This window comes from Rhipicephalus sanguineus, chromosome 1 (assembly GCF_013339695.2).
Source record: "Rhipicephalus sanguineus isolate Rsan-2018 chromosome 1, BIME_Rsan_1.4, whole genome shotgun sequence".
Classification (NCBI taxonomy): Eukaryota; Metazoa; Arthropoda; class Arachnida; order Ixodida; family Ixodidae; genus Rhipicephalus; species Rhipicephalus sanguineus.
The window spans coordinates 279104508-279126801 of NC_051176.1; the positions used below are offsets into that span (position 1 = coordinate 279104508).

Consider the following 22294-nt stretch of genomic DNA (forward strand, 5'->3'; position numbering starts at 1 on the left):
AAGAAATGACGCCTAGTCACGCCAAAATTGTGATGTTTCAGTTTTATTCAATGGTCACAATAACGCGATTCTATTACACTGTACACAATGAACACCAAGTGTGGTAATAAGTACAAAGAGTGCGCACTGGACACTACGTGTACTATGTTTTGCCATGCTCCGATAAATTAACTTTAGGTGTAACGTACAGAGGCATACGAATTGTAGCGCGGTGGTCTAGACCCGCTACGGTGGTCTAGTGGTTATGGTGCTCGACTGCTGACCCGCAGGTCGCGGGATCGAATCCCAGCCGCGGCGGCTGCATTTTCGATGGAGGCGAAAATGATTGAGGCCCGTGTGCTTAGATTTATGTGCGCTTTAAAGAACACCAGACGATCAAAATTTCCGGAGCCCTCCACTACGGCGTCTCTCACAATCGCATAGTGGTTTTAGGACGTTAAACCCGAACAATTATTATCGTTGAATTGTAGCGCGATAGATAACTTAGCGATCTGTTCACTGATAGCAGAATATATAACAAACAATGCCTGATCACTAAGGAAACCGCGCAGCAGGAATACTGGTTCATTAAAACCCAGCGAATGCACTACCGTCACCCCGGTGCCGTGTCGAGAAGACATGGGTCGCCAGGCGCACGTGTGTTGCTATTGCATCGTTGCACAGCACGTCGTTTCCGCGGGTACCAAGGAAAACGTTAGCCGCATCATCCTGTTGCCGGTTGGACACCGTAGTCAACACCTTAACCAACGATGAAACGCACCTCGCAACTCCGCCAAGAGAAAAAATAAATTCTCACCACAATAACTCAGAGAACGCATGCAAGTGCGAAACACCAACCCACGCGAGGGGGTGTGTCGTCGCAGACGAACTTCACGAGCGCGCCTTTCTTTGCACCACAAGGGATGGCGGGCGCCTCTCTTCAGAGGGCACAAAGAAAAAGGTTTTCATAATAATTAAACACTGCCATGAACTCTATGCACATTGCATTTACGTAATATTCGTCGGGGAAGAAAAGCCATTTGTAAAACAGAGATTGCTTCGCCCTTGAATAAAGCTTCGCTTTTCGCTATTAGTGTTCGTTCCCTTCACATCTAGTCCACCTTCAATCGCAGTGCCCATAACTTCCCGCTGATGTCGCTTGCAATAGATTCTGAACCGCTTATCGGCCGAAGCTTCGCGACCTATTTGGATCGACCTTGGGCCTACGATGCACCAGTTTAAACGGGAAGAGTTGCCAACGTTAAAAGACAAGGCGTGGGTTCGCCTGTCCGTGTCTTTTTCATCCTTCCTCTAAGACACTTTTTGCGCAAGAAGTAGTAGAGCATTCAAAGACAGCCTTGGAATTGCACAACGTTTAAAGAGAGCGAAGAAACGGCAAAAAAAAAAAAAAATTCGCTCGAGCCTGCCAGGATTCGAACCTGGAATCTTCTGATCCGTAGTCAGACGCGTTATCCGTTGCGCCACAGGCCCACGATGTGACAGTATAAACCGGGAGAGTTACCAACATTACAATATGATTTTGGAATTGCACAACGTTCGTAGAGAGCGAAGCGCGAAAAAAAAATGCTCGAGCCTGCCAGGATTCGAACCTGGAATCTTCTGATCCGTAGTCAGACGCGTTATCCGTTGCGCCACAGGCCCACGATGTGACAGTATAAACCGGGAGAGTTACCAACATTACAATATGATTTTGGAATTGCACAACGTTCGTAGAGAGCGAAGCGCGAAAAAAAAATGCTCGAGCCTGCCAGGATTCGAACCTGGAATCTTCTGATCCGTAGTCAGACGCGTTATCCGTTGCGCCACAGGCCCACTTTTTTTTTTCTCTTTAATGCATGGTAATAATGTCATCAAATGTCGCCATCTATTACAACATAATTCATCGCTTTAGAATTACACTCACATGCACATATGCACAAAACACACATAATTTCACATAGTCCAAGGAATCTTCAAAAGTCCGGTAAACAGACACAAACGTCCAGAAGGCCAAGCCACGCCGGAAGCGGGTCAAAAGTCTCAGCAACACTACGCACGTTAGCTGCTTCTTCCCGAAAGACAGACCGTGTCGAGCGAAGTGGCTCAGGCCCCCGATGTGCCAGTATAAACTGGGAGAGTTACCAACAATAAAATATGGTTTTGGAATTGCACAACGTTCGTAGAGAGCGAAGCGCGAAAAAAAATGCTCGAGCCTGCCAGGACTCGAACCTGGAATCTTCTGATCCGTAGTCAGACGCGTTATCCGTTGCGCCACAGGCCCACGACGTGCCAGTAAAAACTGGGAGAGTTACCAACATTAATAATAATATCTGGGGTTTAACGTCCCAAAACCACGATATGATTATGAGAGACGCCGTAGTGGAGGGCTCCGGAAATTTCGACCACCTGGGGTTCTTTAACGTGCACCTAAATCTAAGTATACGGGCCTCAAACATTTTCGCCCCCATCGAAAATGCAGCCGCCGCGGCCGGGATTCGATCCCGCGACCTCCTGGTCAGCAGTCGAGCGCCATAACCACTAGACCACCGTGGCGGGGCGTTACCAACATTAAAATATGGTTTTGGAATTGCACAACGTTCGTAGAGAGCGAAGCGCGAAAAAAGAAATGCTCTATCTAGCCAGCCAGGATTCGAACCTGGAATCTCCTGATCCGTAGTCAGACGCGTTATCCGTTGCGCCACAGGCCCATGATGTGCCAGTGCAAACTGGGAGAGTTACCAACATGAAAATATAATTTTGTAATTGCACAACGTTTGTAGAGAGCGAAGCGCGAAAAAAAAAAATGCTCGAGCCTGCCAGGATTCGAACCTGGAATCTTCTGATCCGTAGTCAGACGCGTTATCCGCTGCGCCACAGGCCCAAGAGGTGCCAGTGTAAACTGGAAGAGTTACCAACATTAAAATATAGTTTTGGAATTGCACAAGGTTCGTAGAGAGCGAAGCGCGAAAAAAAAATGCTCGAGCCTGCCAGGATTCGAACCTGGAATCTTCTGATCCGTAGTCAGACGCGTTATCCGTTGCGCCACAGGCCCACAATGTGCCAGTGTAAACTGGGAGAGTTACCAACATTAAAATATAGTTTTGGAATTGCACAACGTTGGTAGAGAGCGAAGCGCGAAAAAAAAATGCTCGAGCCTGCCAGGATTCGAACCTGGAATCTTCTGATCCGTAGTCGGACGCGTTATCCGTTTTTTTTTTCTTTATTACCTGTCTTAGGTACACAACATATATTACAATCAATACTTGTAAAACCACCCAATGTACACAGTACATACGGTGACTGAGCTGTCAACCAGCGTCACGCTGGTGTCGTCATATTAAAATTCGCGTAATTTCACCAGCGGCTCTACTGTTCGGAGCCACTCTGGTGGTTCCGGTGCTGCCTTATGAATTTCTAGAAACAAATGAATACTTTCTCTAAAGTAGGCTCGTGCAGGCCGCGCATCTTTATCGAAGTGATAACCTGCCATTCTCGATCGCCACAAAGAGTGGAGGCCCGAGAGCATGATGGTGTCTAGAGGAACCCCGTATTCATTATCGACATTCAAGAACCTAATGCCGTACGGGTCCAGAGGTAAGTCTTTCTTGATAGTTCTTTGTAACACATCCCAAAAATAAACCCCTTCCCAACAATGCAAAAAAAACATGATCTATTGTTTCTGGTACCTTGCAAATTAAACAGTGTGTACCCCACGGCAAAAAGCATCCCTTTCGCTCCAAAAAAGTTTTGTCCGGTAACGTTCCTGAATGAACCTTAAAAAAGAATGTTTTTGTTCCGGGCTGCACGTGCATTTTTTTCACTCTCTTTAACGCATTGCCACCTGGGCCTCCACTGTACAATGACCTATACAACGGCACAGGCAAGACAACATCACAAAGAGCAAAGTAAAGTTCCTTTCGTTTCACATTGACGAGATATTCTCTCGAAAACCGTACGGTAAGAAATCTCACACTCGACACTATTTCTTTATAAAAGCCACCAATCCCTCCTACACACTCTTCAGTCGAGACAACATACTCCGGCAGCAGTCTACCTAGTCGCAATTGGCATATGGTGCGCAGGAAAGGATCGGTGACATCTCTAAAGAACAAAAACCGGTTAACCAGCTGACGTAAGAAGAGGTGATCCAGTCCGAGCCCGCCGTCTTTTACCCGTCGGAACAAGTTGGTACGGCTGCACCGTTCCCACCCAGAAGCCCAGACAAAAGTGGCAAATATCCTGTGGAACTTTTGCACGTTAGTGCGTGAGCAGTACAGCACCTGCATAACGTACCAGAGCTTGCTGATGAAAAACAGGTTGCAAATAGTGGCTCTGGCAAAGATCGATCGGGCGCCTGCTTTCCACTTCTCTGCTTTCTCTTGCGTATCCTTAGCCTGACTTTTCCAATAGTGATCGCAGTCGCGATAATTCTCCAGCGGGACGCCCAAGTACTTGCCCGGGGTCGTCACCCAGGGCACGTTAGCAAAGTGGTCTGGTTTCGTTGGCCACGATCCGTGCCAGAGCCCTAGGCATTTGAACCAGTTAACACCGCTCCCTGTAGCTTGGCTGAAATCACGCACAGTTTTGACAGCCTGTTCTATACTGTGTTGATCCTTTGTGAAAACGGCTACATCGTCTGCATACGCAAGCAGCTTGACTTCAGCTGCATGTAACCGGAAGCCGTTGATTCTGTTGTTGTTGATTACCTTCAAACACAATGTTTCAATATAAATACAATATAACAGGGGGTTGAGGGGGCAACCCTGCCGAACCGAACGTTGCACGCACACTAATGGGGGCCCCCACACTAGAGCACTGCACGGGCCGTCATTTTCGACCCGGGCCCGGCCCGGACCCGGAACTCGTTCAAGTTTACCCGCCCGAACCCGGCCCGGTGATTCAATACGCGACCCGGGCCCGGCCCGAACCCGAGAAAAAGTTTCGCCTACCCGGCCCGGCCCGGCCCGACGAAAGATCAGGCCCGACAGAGGCCCGAGTCAATAATATAGGTGGTGTTGCCGGAACATAGCATCTACAGCAAACTGTTTTAAGTAGGAAATATCTACGCTTTGTTGGCGAAGATTTCGCTAACACTTCTACTTTAACCTACGGTAATTTCGTGTAAAAAGGGGCTCACGGTAGAAACAGTTGAATGGACGTACTGGGTATAATGAACGTTTGTTCGGGAATGGTATCCTATAAATTCTTTTTTTTTTTTTTTTTGCTAATGCAGTGGGAATCATCAAGAGCGTTTTGTAGCAGATATTGCAGCAAGGAAAGTGATTTGCAGCGTGAGTTCAGGTTCGATATGAAGTGCAATAAAAAGAGAGGAGACAGAGAACAGAACGCCCTCTTCATTTTGTTTTTATTGCGCTCTTTACTGAAACTTAAAAAAACATGCTCTAACGACAAAGCCAATCGTGCACCCTTCTGGATATGTAACTCCTGTCTTCAGCGTGGTAGCACTTTGCCACAGCAAGATGGAGGAAGAAAGCTAAGTTTATTATCTTACTGTAAATACACTAACCTAGATAAAAATTATAACGAACCGTGTGCACCACGTGTACTTTTAGAAATACGTATAGGCAGCCGAAAAGACGAAAAAAGTATTTGTGTTAGCATTCTTTTCATGGTATTATATATATTTCATATATCACCACTGCTACTATATGCAGTCCATAAGTCTTTTGTGGCATATTTTATCGTTTATTTCTTCACGTGTTATTGTGCAAAAAACCCAATTATCTGGAGAATCTGGCTTTAAGCACGCCATCCACCGTTGCATCACATATCCTGCCGCGCTAAAGTTTCTCGCACTGCATACGCTAGCCGCAGGGGTGCACATTTGTCTTGCGAATTGTGAAGGTGTCGGCACTCATTGTTCTTAACTTCCACCACTGGAGCAAATTTAGGATGTCTTTGTGGACCTCTACAGAATGAACGTAGCTCTGCAGCTTATCCCTTCATTTCTATCGTTCCCGAACGTCGTGACACTATTCAGTGACACTCCTCTTTGAGGGCTTCTGTTTGCAGTTTTCAGGAGTGTATGTTATGCACGGCTTGCACCGCACTCTTTTTTTTCCGCATCATAATCCTCTGTGTCTTCCTAACGATGTCGTACTGGTAGAAGGTGACCACTGCACTACGCGGGTAGGACTGGCAGGAGGTGGACGAAGCGATTTCGATCTATTTTTGGTGTTCGTTACAGTTTGGTAATAAAGGCACGAATAAGCTTCTCGACGCTTACTCATTGGATGCCTATGGTTCGAGGTAAAGGGGCGTCACCCGGCACGGAATTCGTAATTGCCTTTTTTCAAGCCTGATATTTCGTCAAGCGAATATAATTTGCCTCAAGCCTTATGCTGTTTGAACCTACGCTATTCCTGCACATTCCAACGGTGTTGCGGCCAACGTTGGTTGCGGCAGCGTCACGTAGCTCTCACACTGTACCTGTATAGCGCAGGGGACCCAAACACGCAGTCTGTGTGCCTCTCCCTAAAGGCCCGCGGCCCGCACATGACTGTCTTCGTCCCATTTTTTCATTTTCTTTATGAGTATGTTCTTAAGCTACACAGGCATCATAGCTCTAAAGCTTTTTTGTCGTGAGGCATCCCCTGCTGCCACCATTAGTTGATACCTAACCATGATACAAAACTCTATATTTCAAAATCGGCGTCCAGATTTTAGTCATGTTGAAGATAGGTATCGATATGTTGTTGGAATCTTGCCGCCAAATACCCTTCAGAAACAACACATATGTGATATATAAGCGCCTGGTATATCTACCTTTAGCTCGGCCGTTGAAGATAAATGAAGTAGCCCCATATGCAAGGAGCGAAAGAAGTTCAGTACTTGCCTAATCAGGAGCGTAGCCAAGGGGGGGGGGGGTTGAAACGCCCCCCGAAATTTCTCAATTTTGCATGTGTATATTACACGTACACATACAAACGCACACACGAACGTACATAAAGTATGGTTGAATACGCCCCCCCCCCCCCCCCCCCCGAAAACAATTTCTGGCTACGCCCCTGTCTCTAATAAAATTTCTCTAAAAAGCTTGCCCCACGTAAAAAATGGGTTTTTTTTTTTCGAGAGAGAGAAAATGTGAAACATATATGTATGCATGCACAACGTATGTGGAACAAACTTGACGGGGCACTAGAAAGAAAAACAATTTCTCCATTATCGGTAAATTACTCTTATGCGATTCCTAAATCACCCCGCTCGCCGGGACAATACACTTGGTGAGTGAGAAAACGCGCAAAAAGGTAAATGCGGTGGCGACGCCCGCTTTAAATTCGCGCAGCAGACACCGTGAGACCTTAGATTTTGACGGCGTCTAATGGGGCCTACGTAGTTCCTAATCACTAAAGATGAAGTACATTGACCTCTGAGAGACCTCTGAGACTTAACATACCAAATTTAAGGAAATTTTATAGAGCCAATGTCCCCAAATACGACAAATACAGTTTGAAATCCGTGACGTCAGGCTGAGAGATTTCCGTGCGAAATTTAAAAAATAGAATTTTGACCTTGATTTTCTCGTCTGGTAATAAACTTATGATGGTGGAATGAATGACATTCGAGTTCTTAGAGTTCACTTTATCAGTCTAAACCGATTCAGTGCTTCACTATAGTGTCCATTATGAACCCAGCAAAATCCAAGCCCGGCCCGACCCGAGCCCGCCACCTCAAGCCCGGAGCTTCAGGCCCGAGCCCGGGCCGGGCCCGCCGTGAGAACTACTTTACCCGGCCCGGCCCGGCCCACGGGCCGGGCCGGGCCCGGGTTTTAGGGTAGGCCCGAGCCCGTGCAGTGCTCTACCCCACACTCTTATTTACTATCAACCTGGTCGTGCAGTTTCGGTACGCCAGGGCCACTCCCTCGCAGATGACAGAACCGACGTTAGCGTGATTTAAAACAGCAAACAAAATTTTGTGATCAACACAATCAAAAGCCTTTTCCAGATCAATCTGTAATATGGCAACCTGCTCATACGAAAAATCACAATATTCCAGTATGCTCCGCGCTTTATGAATGTTTAGGACAATAGATCGCCCTTTGATGCCACATGTCTGGTGAGGCCCGACGATGTCCTGTATGACTGTCTGCAATCTTCGAGCCAATACTTTCATATAAATTTTATACTAAACGTTGGTTAGGGCTATGGGTCGATACGCTGTTACAGATCTGAGTTTATGTACATCATCGGTCTTGGGTATGAGAACAGTGTGGGAAGACCTGTATGATGGAGGCAATGTGTTCAATTTATACGCTTCATTAAATATAACTGTCAGAATCGGGCTAATCTCGTGTTTAAACATTTTATAAAAGGCGGCAGTGAATCCATCCGGTCCTGGGGACTTTCCAGGATTTAACTTGTCTATAGCATGCTCCACTTCGGTCACTGTTATTGCACGCTCCAAACTTTCCTTCCTTTCGTCGTCCAGACGGGATAAACCCGACAGAAATTCAGTTTTGAAGCTTTCAAGGTCTACGTCGTGCAATGCGAACAGCGCCCGATAATGTTCCGTGAAAGCTCTTCTTATGCCATCTGTATCTTTTGATAAGGTACCACCCCATTCTATTTCGTGTATGCGGTTCCTTTCGGCACGTGCTTTTTCTAAGCATAGCGCGCGTTTCGTAGGCGTTTCGCCTGCAGCGGTGTCCTCTGCCCTTGCCCTCAGAAGCGCACCCCGATAACGTTCTTCGTCCAGCTGCTCTAACTTTTGTTTTGTTTTTCTGATATCTTCTATCCATTTCCCGGGGGCTCGGCATTCCTGCTTGAGTATATCAAGCAGCGCTTTTAATTCAGCCTCTTTCCGCTTCTCGTTATACCGAATGCTCGTAGCCCTGTTAATTGCTTTTAATTTTAAAGTTTCTTTAAGCAGCTCCCATTGTTGCCAAATGTGCAGGCTTTCACTAGGATCTAATTTGTTAATTTCCTCCATTACAGTCGAATTATATTCTTCGTCCTCCAGGAGCTTGCTATTTAATTTCCAGGTTTCCCACGAAAAAGAGTTGCTTCTTTTGGTAATTCCGATAGAGCACTGAACTAAGAAGTGGTCAGAAAAGGACACCGGCTCTACCTCGTAACTAGCACATTCAGGAAGTACGTCGACCGATACATAAATGCGGTCGAGTCGTGCATAGCTTGGGCCTTCGAAACGCGTGTACTTCAGTCCACCCGAACATTGGAAACTTTCGGCAACGTCCTCAAGGTCCCAGTTCTCGACGATTCTCATCAACATAGCTGTGCTCTGATCCCTAAAAGACCGAGCGCTCGTTTTGTCATGGGAACTGAGGACGCAGTTAAAATCCCCTAACAGTACTAACTTCCTTCCTGCACTTAGCCGTTGCTCAAGGCTACCAAAGAACAGGGCCCTATCTTCAGCCTTGTTGGGCGCATATGCTGATGTGACCGAGGAGGGGTTGAGGCTGCCACCCAGGTTCCGGCGACGAAGGACTCTTGCGACGCTTCACACGTACAAGAAAACCTGTTTATTTACATATTTACAGGAGATTTAAGAACCAAGGCGTAGAGACGCGCCTTGACATCACAAGGGCCCAGAGCGATACGAGAGGGCGAGCGAAGGCCAGCGAGACCCCAGCGCATGCAGCGCACCAAGTGATTTCCCGCGTTCCTGTGGAACGCGGACAGCGTATGGCAGGTACGCTGATGAGCGTCCCTTGCAGGCCGGTTCCTTGTATTGCCGGTTACAACAGCTCGTCCGCCGCCCGAAGAGGTCACGTAAGGGCTGCAGTGGCACTGCTCCCTGAAGTGGCCGTTGCACATCTCCATAGGCGTCACACTGATTGTCCACCACAACACAGAGACGCGCACCACACAGCCCGTGTTACGGAAGGCACCTGGACGTCGCAACGAACCACAGCAAACACACGCTTGGTCACAGCATGGGACTGTGCACAGCTGCAGAGGCCCGGTCGCCGCTGCCCGCGGTTATCCACTGATCAAGGCACGAAGCGCTGCAGAAAGGCCACAGTCCGCAGTGGCTAGTTCATCGTGTCCTCTATCTTCCGCTGTGAGTTCAGTAGTTGTAGCTGGACTTCTGCCTGGCTTAAGCGGGAAGCGACGCGCTCAAACCCAACACCAACGCTGAGAACACTCAGCTCTCCCGAGATCCACCAGGTTTGCGTTACTGCGAGGCTCCTATCTTAATTCGTTGCACAGCAGAAGCCTGCATGGTGGTGACCAGCTGACTCTATCACGCTTAGGTGATAGCGTCCCAAACCAGACGGGTGGAACTTTTCACATGCTGACCAGACCCGAGACAGAAAGACGCTTTGAAGTGTGCTCTTTGAGACGTGTGTCTCCAAGTCCGCATGAAAAGAGCCGGACGCTTCACACAATTTCTATCCTCGGTGCAGGAAAGAGGGGATCCAAACCGAAGGACTTGTGTCCGGTCCAATGGAGACAGGAGCGTCCGAACGACCCCTACCTGCATGCGAACGCCTTCCTCTGGCTCAAAATATAAAAGACAAAATATCTAAACCCCAGACACCACAGAAAATGCATCAGCTTCCTCGCCGCTCAAGCAGCTGTGCACTGACAATCTGTTATTTTCTCATATGTCACTTTCTCCAGCTTTATCATAGTGCTCCCTACAACTGACCGTTCCATTTTGGCCGTCCTGCCCATCAACCTTTCTGTATATTGACGACAGCAGATCCGACTGTATACTTTCTCCATTGACGAGTGATTGCGCGCTCTTTTTCTGCTCACTCGAAAAAATGGCAACTGCACTAAACCGAGAAGTCAACCTGTCGTTCTTTACCAGCGAGTCATTCACCTGGTCTTCGGCCCTGATTGTGACGCCTGTTACCGTAATTGGCGGTATACCGGAATCGGCGGCCACCAGCTCAAAGCTTTCTTTACTAAAGTGGCCGGCAGTAGCCAAGAAACCTTTCTGTACTCCTTCAGTGCAGCTATTCAGGGGCAATTCTACCTCTCCATTGTAGGAATCGTTCTGACGTTCAGGGCAATTTTTGTGAGGCAGTTTGCTATGTGGACGAACGCGTGCTTTCTCTGAATGGCGACGGACGCTGTACTCATCACCTAGCTCAGCCGCGCATTTAATGTTACTCTCGCACGGTATATCCTGAATTCCTACATTTTCTGCATCCTGATTACTGGCACGTTTCGCCTTCACGATCTGCAGCTCAAGCCGCAGTCGTTCCAGCTCTCTTTCTTGACTTGCAGCTTCTTTTTTACGCCTGACGGTCTCTCGCTCTTCGTCTTCTTGTACCCTTTTTATCCTCTCCTCAATTAGCTCCCAGCACTCGGCAAGCTCCCCCTCATCCGCGCCAGAATCCTTAATTGCCTGTATTAAATGTGGCTTTCTATGTATAGTCGCCACCTCAATCCCCAGCTCCTCGTACAGAAGCACTAAATCCGGTTTTCTCAATTTGTTCAAATCCATGGCCACCCCGTGCAGACTTCCGTTGCTCAAACTGCCGTGAAGGTACCTCTAATAAACCCAAGCCTTCACAAAGCAGCAACTAATCTACGCCTTTGGATAAACATCACCATCTATCCAAAACACCTGGTAGAATCTCTACGGAAAGTGAGCACTCACCAGCATCGGCACCAGGAAAGAACACGAACGGATCCCACCGCTGCCACCAGTTGATGTGACCGAGGAGGGGTTGAGGCTGCCACCCAGGTTCCGGCGACGAAGGACTCTTGCGACGCTTCACACGTACAAGAAAACCTGTTTATTTACATATTTACAGGAGGTTTAAGAACCAAGGCATAGAGACGCGCCTTGACATCACAAGGGCCCAGAGCGAGACGAGAGGGCGAGCGAAGGCCAGTGAGTCCCTAGCGCACTCCCTACGCGCTCCTTTTATCTCGGTCCGAGCACGCGCTAGACGCCGACTGCGTATAACAGGTACGCTGATGAGCGTCCCTTGCAGGCCGGTTCCTTGTATTGCCGGTTACAACAATGCGCATACGACACGCCACTCGGTGTTGTACTACATTGAGAAGTCAAGAGAGGCACACCGGCCCGACGCACACGAAATGTGAGCGTTCACCTGAAGCCCCGGCAACTTCTTAACAAAAAGTAAGCATCCAGCCGATGTGCCCACTGCATGACTAACGACGACAAAAAATCTAGACGCGAAACGCTGCACCATGTCTGCACCGAGGGCGAGGAGGTCTCCTCCTCGCCGTCGACTTTCGTTTCCTGAACTGCAAGCACGTCTATCTCTCGTTCCGTTAGAAGTCGGTAAAGCTGGCTTTGCTTTCTTTTTCCTGCCAGTCCTCTAACGTTTATGGTCGCGAACTTCAACGGGCAGTCAGGCGCCATTTTAACGAAAAGAAAAGGGACCAGCAGCACAATGCCTACCTCTCGCGTCTAGCACGTGGCTAGACGATGCTGTCGCCGGCGTTGTCATCCGGCGCAGGTACTTGAACTGGCCCCACGTGCTCCGCGTTGCCGCCGCGCTTGTCGGCCGGAACGTTGGGGCGCGGTCGCATGGTTGACCGCCGTACTTGGGCAGTCTTTGCGGGTGGTTCCTCGTTGCCGGTTACGGTCGCTTCAGTACCATCGTTGCTGGTAGGGGGGTGGGGGCGCTTGGAGGCCGCGGTGAGATTGGGCGGCGTATGAACGCCGCTCTTCTCCGCTTGTGGCTCGTTCGAGCTTGTAGGCTCGCCAACATTGGGTGCTGGTGAACTCGACGTGACTGTCGGCGTCGCGTCGGTTGACACACTCGACTCGCCCGCCCCTCTATGAAGCGTTGGTGCCTTGCCCTTTCGGGCATCGCCTCCTGACGCCGCTGGGACGACTTGTGTTGCTGGCTGGTAACCCTTTGTCCCAGACATGTCGCCTGCAGCTGGTTGGTCCACCGGCCCGTCTCCTTTCGGGGCGTCACCGCTGGAAGGCGTCGACGTGTCCTCTGGCCCTGACCGCTTTCCTGCCTCGTCGATTCCCCTCGCAGCCTCCTCCGCCTCGGCGACGTCCATGAGCTCTTCATTTTCGTCGTCCTTTGGCCGCCCGGTCGCCGACGCGTAGGTACGGACGCAGTCCGCGTCCACGTGTCCGTAACGCCGGCACTTCGAACACCGGGGCACCCTGCAGTCCCGGCGAACGTGTCCCGTGCCGTGGCAGCGCAAGCACTGCATTGCACGCCCGGGCACCACCACGAGGGCCAACTCGCCGGCGACACGAACCTGGTGGGGTAGGTCGTCGACCTTTACTACCGGCTTCAGCTTCAGCAACACGGTCCTTGTGGTGGAGCCCTTTTCTCGCATGTCTTGTACGCGCCAACGCTCTCGGGTAACCTCGGTGACGTTCCCGAATGCAGCGAAAGCGGTCCGGATATCGTCGTCTTGGACGCCGTGAAGCATCCAATGCAGGCGCAGTTTGACCTGCTGGTCCTCAGGGTCGAAAACCACACACCGGCGGCCTTTGACCTTCAGCTCCTTAACCGCGGCTAATTTCTTCGTGGCTTCACCGGTTTTCAGTGTCGCCGCCCAGACGTGGTTGATCTGGTACGCCCCTAACGCCACGACGTCAGGGAGCACACCAGCAACGGCGAGGGCGTCTCGGAAGTCTTCGACCTTGTAGGGCCGCTCACGCACGTCTCCGTGCAAAAACAACGTGTTGTGAACAACACGGCCAGTGGGCAGAGTAGGCAGAACAATCTCATAAGCGTTATCATCTTCGGCAGCCATCCTGTTACCGCGGCCGGCACGGGCCGCTATCGCCACTCCATCGGAGCCGTTCATCCTGCGTCCGTTCGCTATCGCGTCCGGAAGTAGAATCTAGACGCGTTATCCGTTGCGCCACAGGCCCACGATGTGCCAGTATAAACTGGGAGAGTTACCAACATTAAAATATGGTTTTGGAATTGCACAACGTTCGTAGAGAGCGAAGCGCGAAAAAAAAATGCTCGAGCCTGCCAGGATTCGAACCTGGAATCTTCTGATCCGTAGTCAGACGCGTTATCCGTTGCGCCACAGGCCCACGATGTGCCAGTATAAACTGGGAGAGTTACCAACATTAAAATATGGTTTTGGAATTGCACAACGTTCGTAGAGAGCGAAGCGCGAAAAAAAAATGCGCGAGCCTGCCAGGATTCGAACCTAGAATCTTCTGATCCGTAGTCAGACGCGTTATCCGTTGCGCCAGGATGTTTTTTTTTTTTTTTTCTTTCATGGTATTTATTCAACATAGGATATCACTTGAAAGCAATTGAATACAGACAAAGAACTAATATGTTGATTATGCTCTTATCGCAACACAATGACGAACAGAAGGCACTACAGAATTCGCAATCACCTCTATAGCGGATACATCACATAACTGATTTTTCAATTGTGTGCTAGAACAGCGGTAAGGATAAGCACCTCACCAATGCCGTATACCATTCTGGTTGATATTCCATTTGCTCGTAGACATCTCTTAGCTGAGTGACCAACCTAATGAAGTGGGCTGTTGAGGAAACTATCGGCTCTGCGTTTCTCTGCAACATGCGCGTCTTCCACAGGCTATGCATTCCAATGAGGAGAAACATGTCGAATGGTACGTCATTACAACTCGCTGGCAAGAGATATCGCACGGAATGGGAATTTAGCACAAAGTCTTTTTGAAGAGTTCGTTGGAGCACATCCCAAAATAAGATTGCATCTCTGCAGTCTATAAAACAATGTTCAATTGTTTCTGGCACATCACACAGAGGACAATCAACGGACGACACAAAAATGTCTCTTGAACGAAGCCAAGTCTTCACAGGCAAAGTCTCTGAATGTAATTTAAAAAAGAACGTTTTTGTCGATGATGTCAGCGGCATTTTACGTATTCGATCTAAGACATCATGTCCTGGCAGTCCCAAGTATTTTGCACGATAAAGTGGTGGCGGAAACAGCATCGCTATTAAATCTCTGTAAAGATTTTTGCGTGATACACAGTACAAATACTCATTTGAAAACCTAACTGTTAAAAAACGAACAGAGAAATAAACTTCTCGCATAAATCCCCATAGTTTCATCCGATTCTTCTCCACGCCACGATGTTTTTTTTTTCTTTATTGCCTGCTTTGACATACACATCGGAACACAAACACAATCAGGGGCCAAACGTAAGAATACATATTACTTAAGTGCGTAAAGTGGGCATGGATAAAACGATCAGCCAAACTATGGCTGACATGTGGTGGCTAAAATCGTTTCATATACATGAGCGGCTCGATCCTCGATACCCATTCAAGTACTGGATCCAAAGATTTGTGTGCTTCCAGGAACCTGCCCACTGATTCACGGAAATACTCCTGTGCCGACCTTGCATCTACATCGACATGACGTGCGGCCATGCAGGCCCTCCATATGCAGTGCAATCCCATGAGCATAACTGCGTCAAATGGGACGCCGTCTTCATTTTCCACAGATAGGAAACGGATTCCTCGCGGGTCTAGGAGAAAGTCTTTTTTCAGCGTTCTTTGCAGTATGTCCCAAAAGAACACGCCTTCCCAGCATTCTAAAAAGACATGCTCAGTGGTCTCAGGCTTTCTACATATAAAGCAGTGCACACCCCAAGGTACATTCATTCCCTTTTCCTTTATCCATGTTTTAACCTCTAGTGTCCCGGTGTGCAATCTGAAGAAAAAGGACTTGGCTCCTGGAGCAACATACATTCGTTTTACACGCTTCAGAACATCGCTTCCTGGATTGGCACTATACATGGCGCGATACAGAGGCACAGGAAGAAGTACATCGACGAGGTCCTTGTACAACTTCCTTCGTTTCACTTACGACAAATATTCACAAGAAAATCGAGCACGCAAGAATTTATAAGCCGCCACAACTTCCTTCAGGAAACCGAAAACCCCTCCTGCTATAAATTCGGTGGATACAACAAAATCAGGCACAAGTTTACTTAGTCTAAGCTGTAGTACAGTACGTAAAAAAGGGTCCTTCACATCACGTAGGAAACAGAACCGGTTCACTACTTGCCTCAGGAATAAATGCGACAGGCTGAGGCCTCCATTACGTATACGTCGGAACAGGTTGGTACGGCTTGTCCTCTCCCAAACCGACTCCCAAACAAAAACGGCCAGAATTCTGTGCAACTTCTGTACGTTAGTGCGAGAGCAGTGCAAAACGCTCAGCACATACCACAATTTCGTAACAAAAAAGACATTGCACACAGTGCTGCGGGCAAACATAGACAATTCTGATCCTTTTGTCTTCTCCGCCCTTGCGCGCATTTCCAAAACTTGGTCCTGCCAGTAGGGTTCACTGTCGCGATAAAACTCTAAAGGGACGCCTAGGTATCTCGTGGGTGTGGAAACCCATTGCATGTTGGCAAACGCGTTGGGTGTAACTGGCCAAGCACCATGCCAGATTCCGAGGCTCTTGCCCCAGTTAACAGCGCTGCCACTAGTAGCACAAAAACGCTTCACAATTTCCACGGTATTCGTGACACTGGCGTGGTCCCCGCAAAACACTGCTATGTCATCCGCGTATGCGAGTAGTTTTACCTCAACTTGCTGTATTTTAAAGCCATTTATACAGCTAGCTCTTATTACACTGAGGCACAAGGGCTCGATATATAAAGCGAAAAGTAGAAGTGAGAGGGGGCAACCCTGTCGCACCGACCGCTGCACTTCGATAAGCTCTCCCACGGACTTGTTGATTATTAGCCTCGTCGTGCAACCCCTGTACGCCATTGCGACTCCCTCCGTGATAACGGATCCCACGTTTATATATTCCAGAATCGCAAATAGTATTTCGTGCGGTACGCGATCGAATGCTTTCTCTAAATCGAGTTGGAGCATTGCGACTTGTTTGCATAATACGTCACAGCACTCCAGTATGCTTCTCGCCGTGTGAATGTTAGTGAAAATGGACCGGTCCTTTATACCGCACGTCTGGTGTGGCCCAACTATATCCTTAATAACCGCTTGTAGTCTTTTCGCCAAAACTTTCATGTATACCTTGTAGTCGACATTCGCTAAGCTGATAGGGCGATATGCCGTTACCTGCCTTAACGTGTCACGATCGTCTGTTTTGGGGATGAGAACTGTGTGCGTGGACAGGAATGAAGGTGGTAATCGCTTACGTTCGTATGCATCTTCTAAAACATTAGCTAGTATAGGGGCTACTTCGTACTTGAATGCCTTGTAAAAATCAGCTCCTAGCCCATCGGGCCCAGGAGATTTCCCCGGCTTCAAGTCATCAATAGCCAACGCTATTTCCTCGGCCGTAATCGGGCGCTCTAAAGTCTCTTTTGAACTTTTATCAATCTTTGGCATTGAAGGCATGAATTCTGTCTTGAAACTTCCAGCGTCAACCGGGCTGCAGGCAAACAAATGTTTGTAGTACAGCATGAACACGTGTTCTATGTCTGTCTGTTCATTCAAGATAACACCGTCTTGTTCAACTTCGTAAATTACGTTCCTGCGGGCCCACTTCCTTTCCTTTGCGAGGGCTCTTTTAGTTGGTGCCTCACCTGTTATCATTGCATCTACTCTAGCTCGGATCAACGCCCCGCAATAGCGTTCGATATCCGTCTGCTCAAGCTTCTGTTTGAGCGCACAGATATCGTCCCTGAACGTCCCAGGAGCTAGGCTTTCTTCATATGTTAGCATTTGCAAGCTTTTCCGCAGGTCTGCCTCGTATTTATTCTTCTCGTGCTTTATAGCGCTGGATCGTTCCAGTGCCTTCGTTTTCGTTTTTTGTTTGAAAGTTTCCCATTGTTCGCCTACTGTTGTGTCTGCTCGGTTCTTAATCTCTTCAAGCGAGGCTAACACTTTTTCGCAGAAAACCTCATCGTCTAAAATCTTCGCATTGAGCTTCCATAATTCCCATGCGAACTTATTTCTACTTTCCGCTTTGCTTTTAATATCAAATGAGACTAGGCAGTGGTCACTAAATGAAACAGACTGCACTCGGTACTCTTGCGCAAGCGTTATCAATTCGCCCGGAACGTACACTCTGTCATGCCGGGCGTGGCTGGATGCTTGAAAATGCGTGAAGCGCACATTTCGGCCGCTATCCAAGCATTCCGCCACGTCCTCGAGCCCATATTCATCAATTATTTTGCGAAGCTCAGCCGTGCTGGCGTCTCTATACGCTGTACCACTCGATTTATCGCGTGCTGCCAGTACACAATTAAAGTCTCCCATAAGCACCAGATTCCCTTCAATATTGCAATAGTTTCTAATACTCTCGAAGAACTGTCTTCTTTCATCGAGTGCATTAGGAGCATAAAGGCATATCACTCGCCAGTCTACTGAACCAAAAACAAAATCACAGACAACCATGCGACCTGCCGAGTCTGACCTCACAGCCTTCACTTCAAGGCCTGGGTGTTGGCGCACAAAAAGGACACACCCCGCGGATCTCCCAACGGCGTGACTAACAGCCGCGTAGTACCTTGACGTGAAAGGAAGCACCATACTCTTGGTCTCGACGTCACCTTCAATTTTCGTTTCTTGTACGGCAGTGATATCTAAATCTTGTTCTATCGTCAGTCTATACAACTGCTATTGCCTTCTCCTAGCTACAAGCGCCCTCGAACATTGATTGTGGCGAAGCGCAAGGGTTTATCAGGCAGTGCCATTGCAATAATATAGTATAATAGAGACCCAGAGTATGGGGCTTACCCTTGACGACAGATTACCGTGGGGCCCGATACCTAGAACGGGGCTTCCTAAGCTTACTGCTATGTAACCGGTGGCGGTGGTGGCGGCGTCGATGGTGTCGACGCCGTCAGCCTCCGGTCTTGTGGGATGGTCGGCCTTAGCCGCAACGTCGCCCGACGCTGGGGGGCTGTTTTTGGTGGTGGCTCTCCGGCGCTGATCAGGTCAGTAGAAGAACCCTCTCCCTCGACGCCTTCGTGTGATCGCTTGTTAGTCGCGGCGCCTTCCTTAGAAATGTCCATTGCCTCCTCCGCTTCCTTTTTGCCACCTGCCACTGGCGCTTTGCTCTTCTCATCCCTCACCAGTGCTGCTTCTGAGGCTTCATCTGTAACCGGTAGTGCGCCTTCGCCTTTAAAGTTCGTCGGCCCAGCTCGAACTTTATCGCTTGAGATTTGTTCAGCCGGTGCACTGTCCGTCGTAGCGCTTTCTGTCTCAGCACTCGCTGCTGCTTCCGCATCGCTTCATCCATTAGTAGCTCCGAGTTGTCGTCACTCCCCACGGGCCCCGCGACACTGGCGTAGGTACGCACGCATTCCGTCTCGGTGTGGCCAAAGCGACGACACAGCGTGCAGCGCGGCACCTTACAGTCCCGGCGAATGTGCCCGGTGCACTGACAGCGAAGACATAGTGGTGCCCTTCCCGGCACTACCACAAGGGCAAGCTCACCAGCAATCCTTATCTGATGGGGTATATCCTCTGGCTTGACTCCTGCCTTCAGGTTCATTGTCACGGTACGTGTCGTTGAGGCCTTGTCAGACACGCCGCTGACCTTCCACCGTTCCTTGACTACATCCGTCACTCTTCCGTAGTTCAGCAAGGCCGTCCGTACGTCGTCGTCGGGAACGGTAGGCAGGAGCCAGTGCAACTTCAACCGCAGCTCCTTCTTCGACGGGTCAATGAGGACGCAACGCTGGCCCTTCACTTTCACGTCGGCTTTTTCGAGCAGCCTCTTCGCGCCTTCCGCACACTTGAACGTGACTGCCCATACGTGATTCATTTGATACGCCCCCAAGGACGAAACCTCGGGGAGCAGTTTCAAGTCACTCAGCGTATCCCTGAAGTCTTCTACACGATAGGGCCGGGCCCTCACATCCCCATGCATGAAAACCGTATTCAAAACTAAACTTCCTGAAGGCAGACTAGGCAAAACAACGCGATACTCGTTATCCGAGGCAGCAGACACCCTGTTTCCGCGGCCAGAAACGGCCGCTGATACCGCTCCGACAGAGCCCATTCCAAATGCGTCCGCTCGCTATCGCGGCCGGAAGTGGAATCCGTTGCGCCACGATGTGCCAGTATAAACTGGGAGAGTTACCAACATTAAAATATGGTTTTGGAATTTCACAACGTTCGTAGAGAGCGAAGCGCGAAAAAAAAATGCTCGAGCCTGCCAGGATTCGAACCTGGAATCTTCTGATCCGTAGTCAGACGCGTTATCCGTTGCGCCACAGGCCCACGATGTGCCAGTATAAACTGGGAGAGTTACCAACATTAAAATATGGTTTTGGAATTTCACAACGTTCGTAGAGAGCGAAGCGCGAAAAAAAAATGCTCGAGCCTGCCAGGATTCGAACCTGGAATCTTCTGATCCGTAGTCAGACGCGTTATCCGTTTTTTTTTTTTTATTGCCTGGCTTGGACATTGTACAGGGCAGTCATATCACACTCACATAATACAATACAAAGGAAAAGGAACAAGCATTGCCATCAGTCCCATTTGGACTGATGTTGTCCTCTTAAAAATACTTAAGGGTTGCCAGAGGTTCAAACCTGGACAACCATTCTGGCTCGATATCCTGTATTTTACTACACTCAATGAATGCAGACATGCTTTGCCTGAAATAAATTGCTGCTGGTTTTGCATCCGGGTCGAAGTGGTATCCGGCCATTCGCGCACGCCATATGCAGTGGAGACCGGTCAACATCACTACATCAAATGGGACCCCCTCATCATTCTTTACTGCGAGATACCTTATCCCGTGGGGATCCAGTGGAAAATCCTTCTTTATTGTCCTCTGCAAAATGTCCCAAAAATGTACCCCTTCCCAACAATGCAAGAAAACATGGTCTATTGTTTCTGGTTTCTTACATATCAAGCAGTGTGACCCCCATGGTGTAAAAAAGCCCCGTTCCTCTGTGAAAGTCTTTACTGATAGTGTTCCTGTGTGTAACTTAAAGAAAAATGTTTTCACCCCTGTAGGTACCTGCATGTTTCTCACCCGCTTCAGCACATTTTGTCCCGGTCTTCCACTGTATATGGCCCTGTACAATGGTACTGGCAAAACCATATCACATACATCTTTGTACAATTCTTTTCTTCTAACACTTCCTAGATAATCCAAAGAAAAACGAACAGATAAAAAACGTACACTGTCTACCACTTCCTTGAGATAGCCACGCACCGTCACGGGCCGGCTATCCGTAGTGACAACAAGATCTGGTAAGGCACTGCCTAACCTGAGCTGGCATACCGTACGCAAAAACGGATCCCTGACGTCACGGAAAAACAAAAATCTATTTACTAATTGTCTCACAAATAGGTGCGCCAAACCGAGACCCCCGTCCTTCACGCGCCTGAACAAATTGGTCCGTCTGCACCTTTCCCATTCCGAGCCCCATATAAACACTGCGCACACTCTGTGCAGCCTTTGCACGTTGATCCTTGAACAATGTAGCACCTGCATTACATACCACAGTTTAGTGATAAAAAACATGTTGCACACAGTAGCCCTAGCAAAAACAGACAGGTTCATGCCTTTCCACCTGTCTGCTTTTTCCTTCGCCTCTTTTGTTTGACGCGACCAATACTCCTCGCTGCCGTTATAACATTCAAGGGGAACACCGAGGTACTTTGTCGGTGTTTCCGTCCAGTACACATTCGCAAAATGGTCCGGCTTTGAAGGCCACCTTCCGTGCCAAAGCCCAAGGGATTTCCCTCAGTTTACGCGACTCCCTGTGACGCTACAAAAATGTTTCACAACACTTATCGCTTCCTCTACACTTTCTTTGTTCGTACAACACACCGCAATGTCATCTGCATATGCCAGCAGCTTAACTTCCACTGCCGCCAAGCTGAAGCCACGTATTTTTTCGTTTTCCGTTATCGCTAAGCACATCGCTTCGATGTAAATACAAAACAAAAGTGGACTGAGGGGGCAGCCTTGACGCACAGAACGCATTACGTGAATGGGGGCCCCCAAAGACTTATTAACAATTAAACGTGTTGTGCAGTTCTGGTACGCCAAGGCCACTCCCTCCTTGATGATGGAACCAACATTAATATGATCTAAGATGACAAACAAAATATCATGCGCAACACAATCAAAAGCTTTCTCCAGGTCTATCTGGAGCACAGCAACGCCAAGTAACTCCTCGTCACAACACTCTAGCACACACCGCATCTTGTGAATGTTTGAGCTAATAGTTCTGCCTTTGATTCCACAAGTTTGGTGCTCTCCAACAATTTCTTTAATGACACCTTGAAGTCGCGCTGCCAGAACCTTCATAAAATCTTGTAGTCGACATTGGTCAGCGATATGGGCCTATACGATGTCACCAGTTTAAGTTTTTCCCCTTCGTCCGTTTTAGGAATTAATATCGTATTTGCTTTGCTAAAGGAGGGCGGCAGAGTTTTCCGTTCGTACGCCTCATT

At 48.8% G+C, this 22294-nt stretch overlaps 1 protein-coding gene and 8 non-coding genes across 9 annotated transcripts; all 9 read right to left on the reverse strand.

Annotated features, from left to right (window-relative positions):
* Positions 1-1397: 1397 nt before the first annotated feature.
* Trnar-acg (transfer RNA arginine (anticodon ACG)) lies at positions 1398-1470 on the reverse strand. Its single transcript has one exon. It is a non-coding gene; the product is annotated as a tRNA-Arg (tRNA).
* A 98-nt stretch (positions 1471-1568) lies between these two features.
* Trnar-acg (transfer RNA arginine (anticodon ACG)) lies at positions 1569-1641 on the reverse strand. The gene has a single exon. It is a non-coding gene; the product is annotated as a tRNA-Arg (tRNA).
* A 98-nt stretch (positions 1642-1739) lies between these two features.
* Trnar-acg (transfer RNA arginine (anticodon ACG)) lies at positions 1740-1812 on the reverse strand. Its single transcript has one exon. It is a non-coding gene; the product is annotated as a tRNA-Arg (tRNA).
* Positions 1813-2187: 375 nt separating this feature from the next.
* On the reverse strand, positions 2188-2260 carry Trnar-acg (transfer RNA arginine (anticodon ACG)). Its single transcript has one exon. It is a non-coding gene; the product is annotated as a tRNA-Arg (tRNA).
* Positions 2261-2787: 527 nt separating this feature from the next.
* Positions 2788-2860, reverse strand: Trnar-acg (transfer RNA arginine (anticodon ACG)). Its single transcript has one exon. It is a non-coding gene; the product is annotated as a tRNA-Arg (tRNA).
* A 98-nt stretch (positions 2861-2958) lies between these two features.
* Trnar-acg (transfer RNA arginine (anticodon ACG)) lies at positions 2959-3031 on the reverse strand. Its single transcript has one exon. It is a non-coding gene; the product is annotated as a tRNA-Arg (tRNA).
* Positions 3032-13895: 10864 nt separating this feature from the next.
* Trnar-acg (transfer RNA arginine (anticodon ACG)) lies at positions 13896-13968 on the reverse strand. The gene has a single exon. It is a non-coding gene; the product is annotated as a tRNA-Arg (tRNA).
* Positions 13969-18941: 4973 nt separating this feature from the next.
* LOC125757411 (uncharacterized) lies at positions 18942-19913 on the reverse strand. The gene has a single exon (XM_049412997.1). The coding sequence runs from the start codon at positions 19875-19877 to the stop codon at positions 18942-18944; it is 936 nt and encodes a 311-aa protein (XP_049268954.1). The 5' UTR covers positions 19878-19913.
* A 112-nt stretch (positions 19914-20025) lies between these two features.
* On the reverse strand, positions 20026-20098 carry Trnar-acg (transfer RNA arginine (anticodon ACG)). The gene has a single exon. It is a non-coding gene; the product is annotated as a tRNA-Arg (tRNA).
* Between the last annotated feature and the right edge of the window lie 2196 nt (positions 20099-22294).

What these genes read in the sequence shown, in the direction of transcription:
- LOC125757411 (XM_049412997.1), bottom strand. Translation starts at nt 19,877, where the DNA reads ATGGGCTCTGTCGGAGCGGTATCAGCGGCCGTTTCTGGCCGCGGAAAC.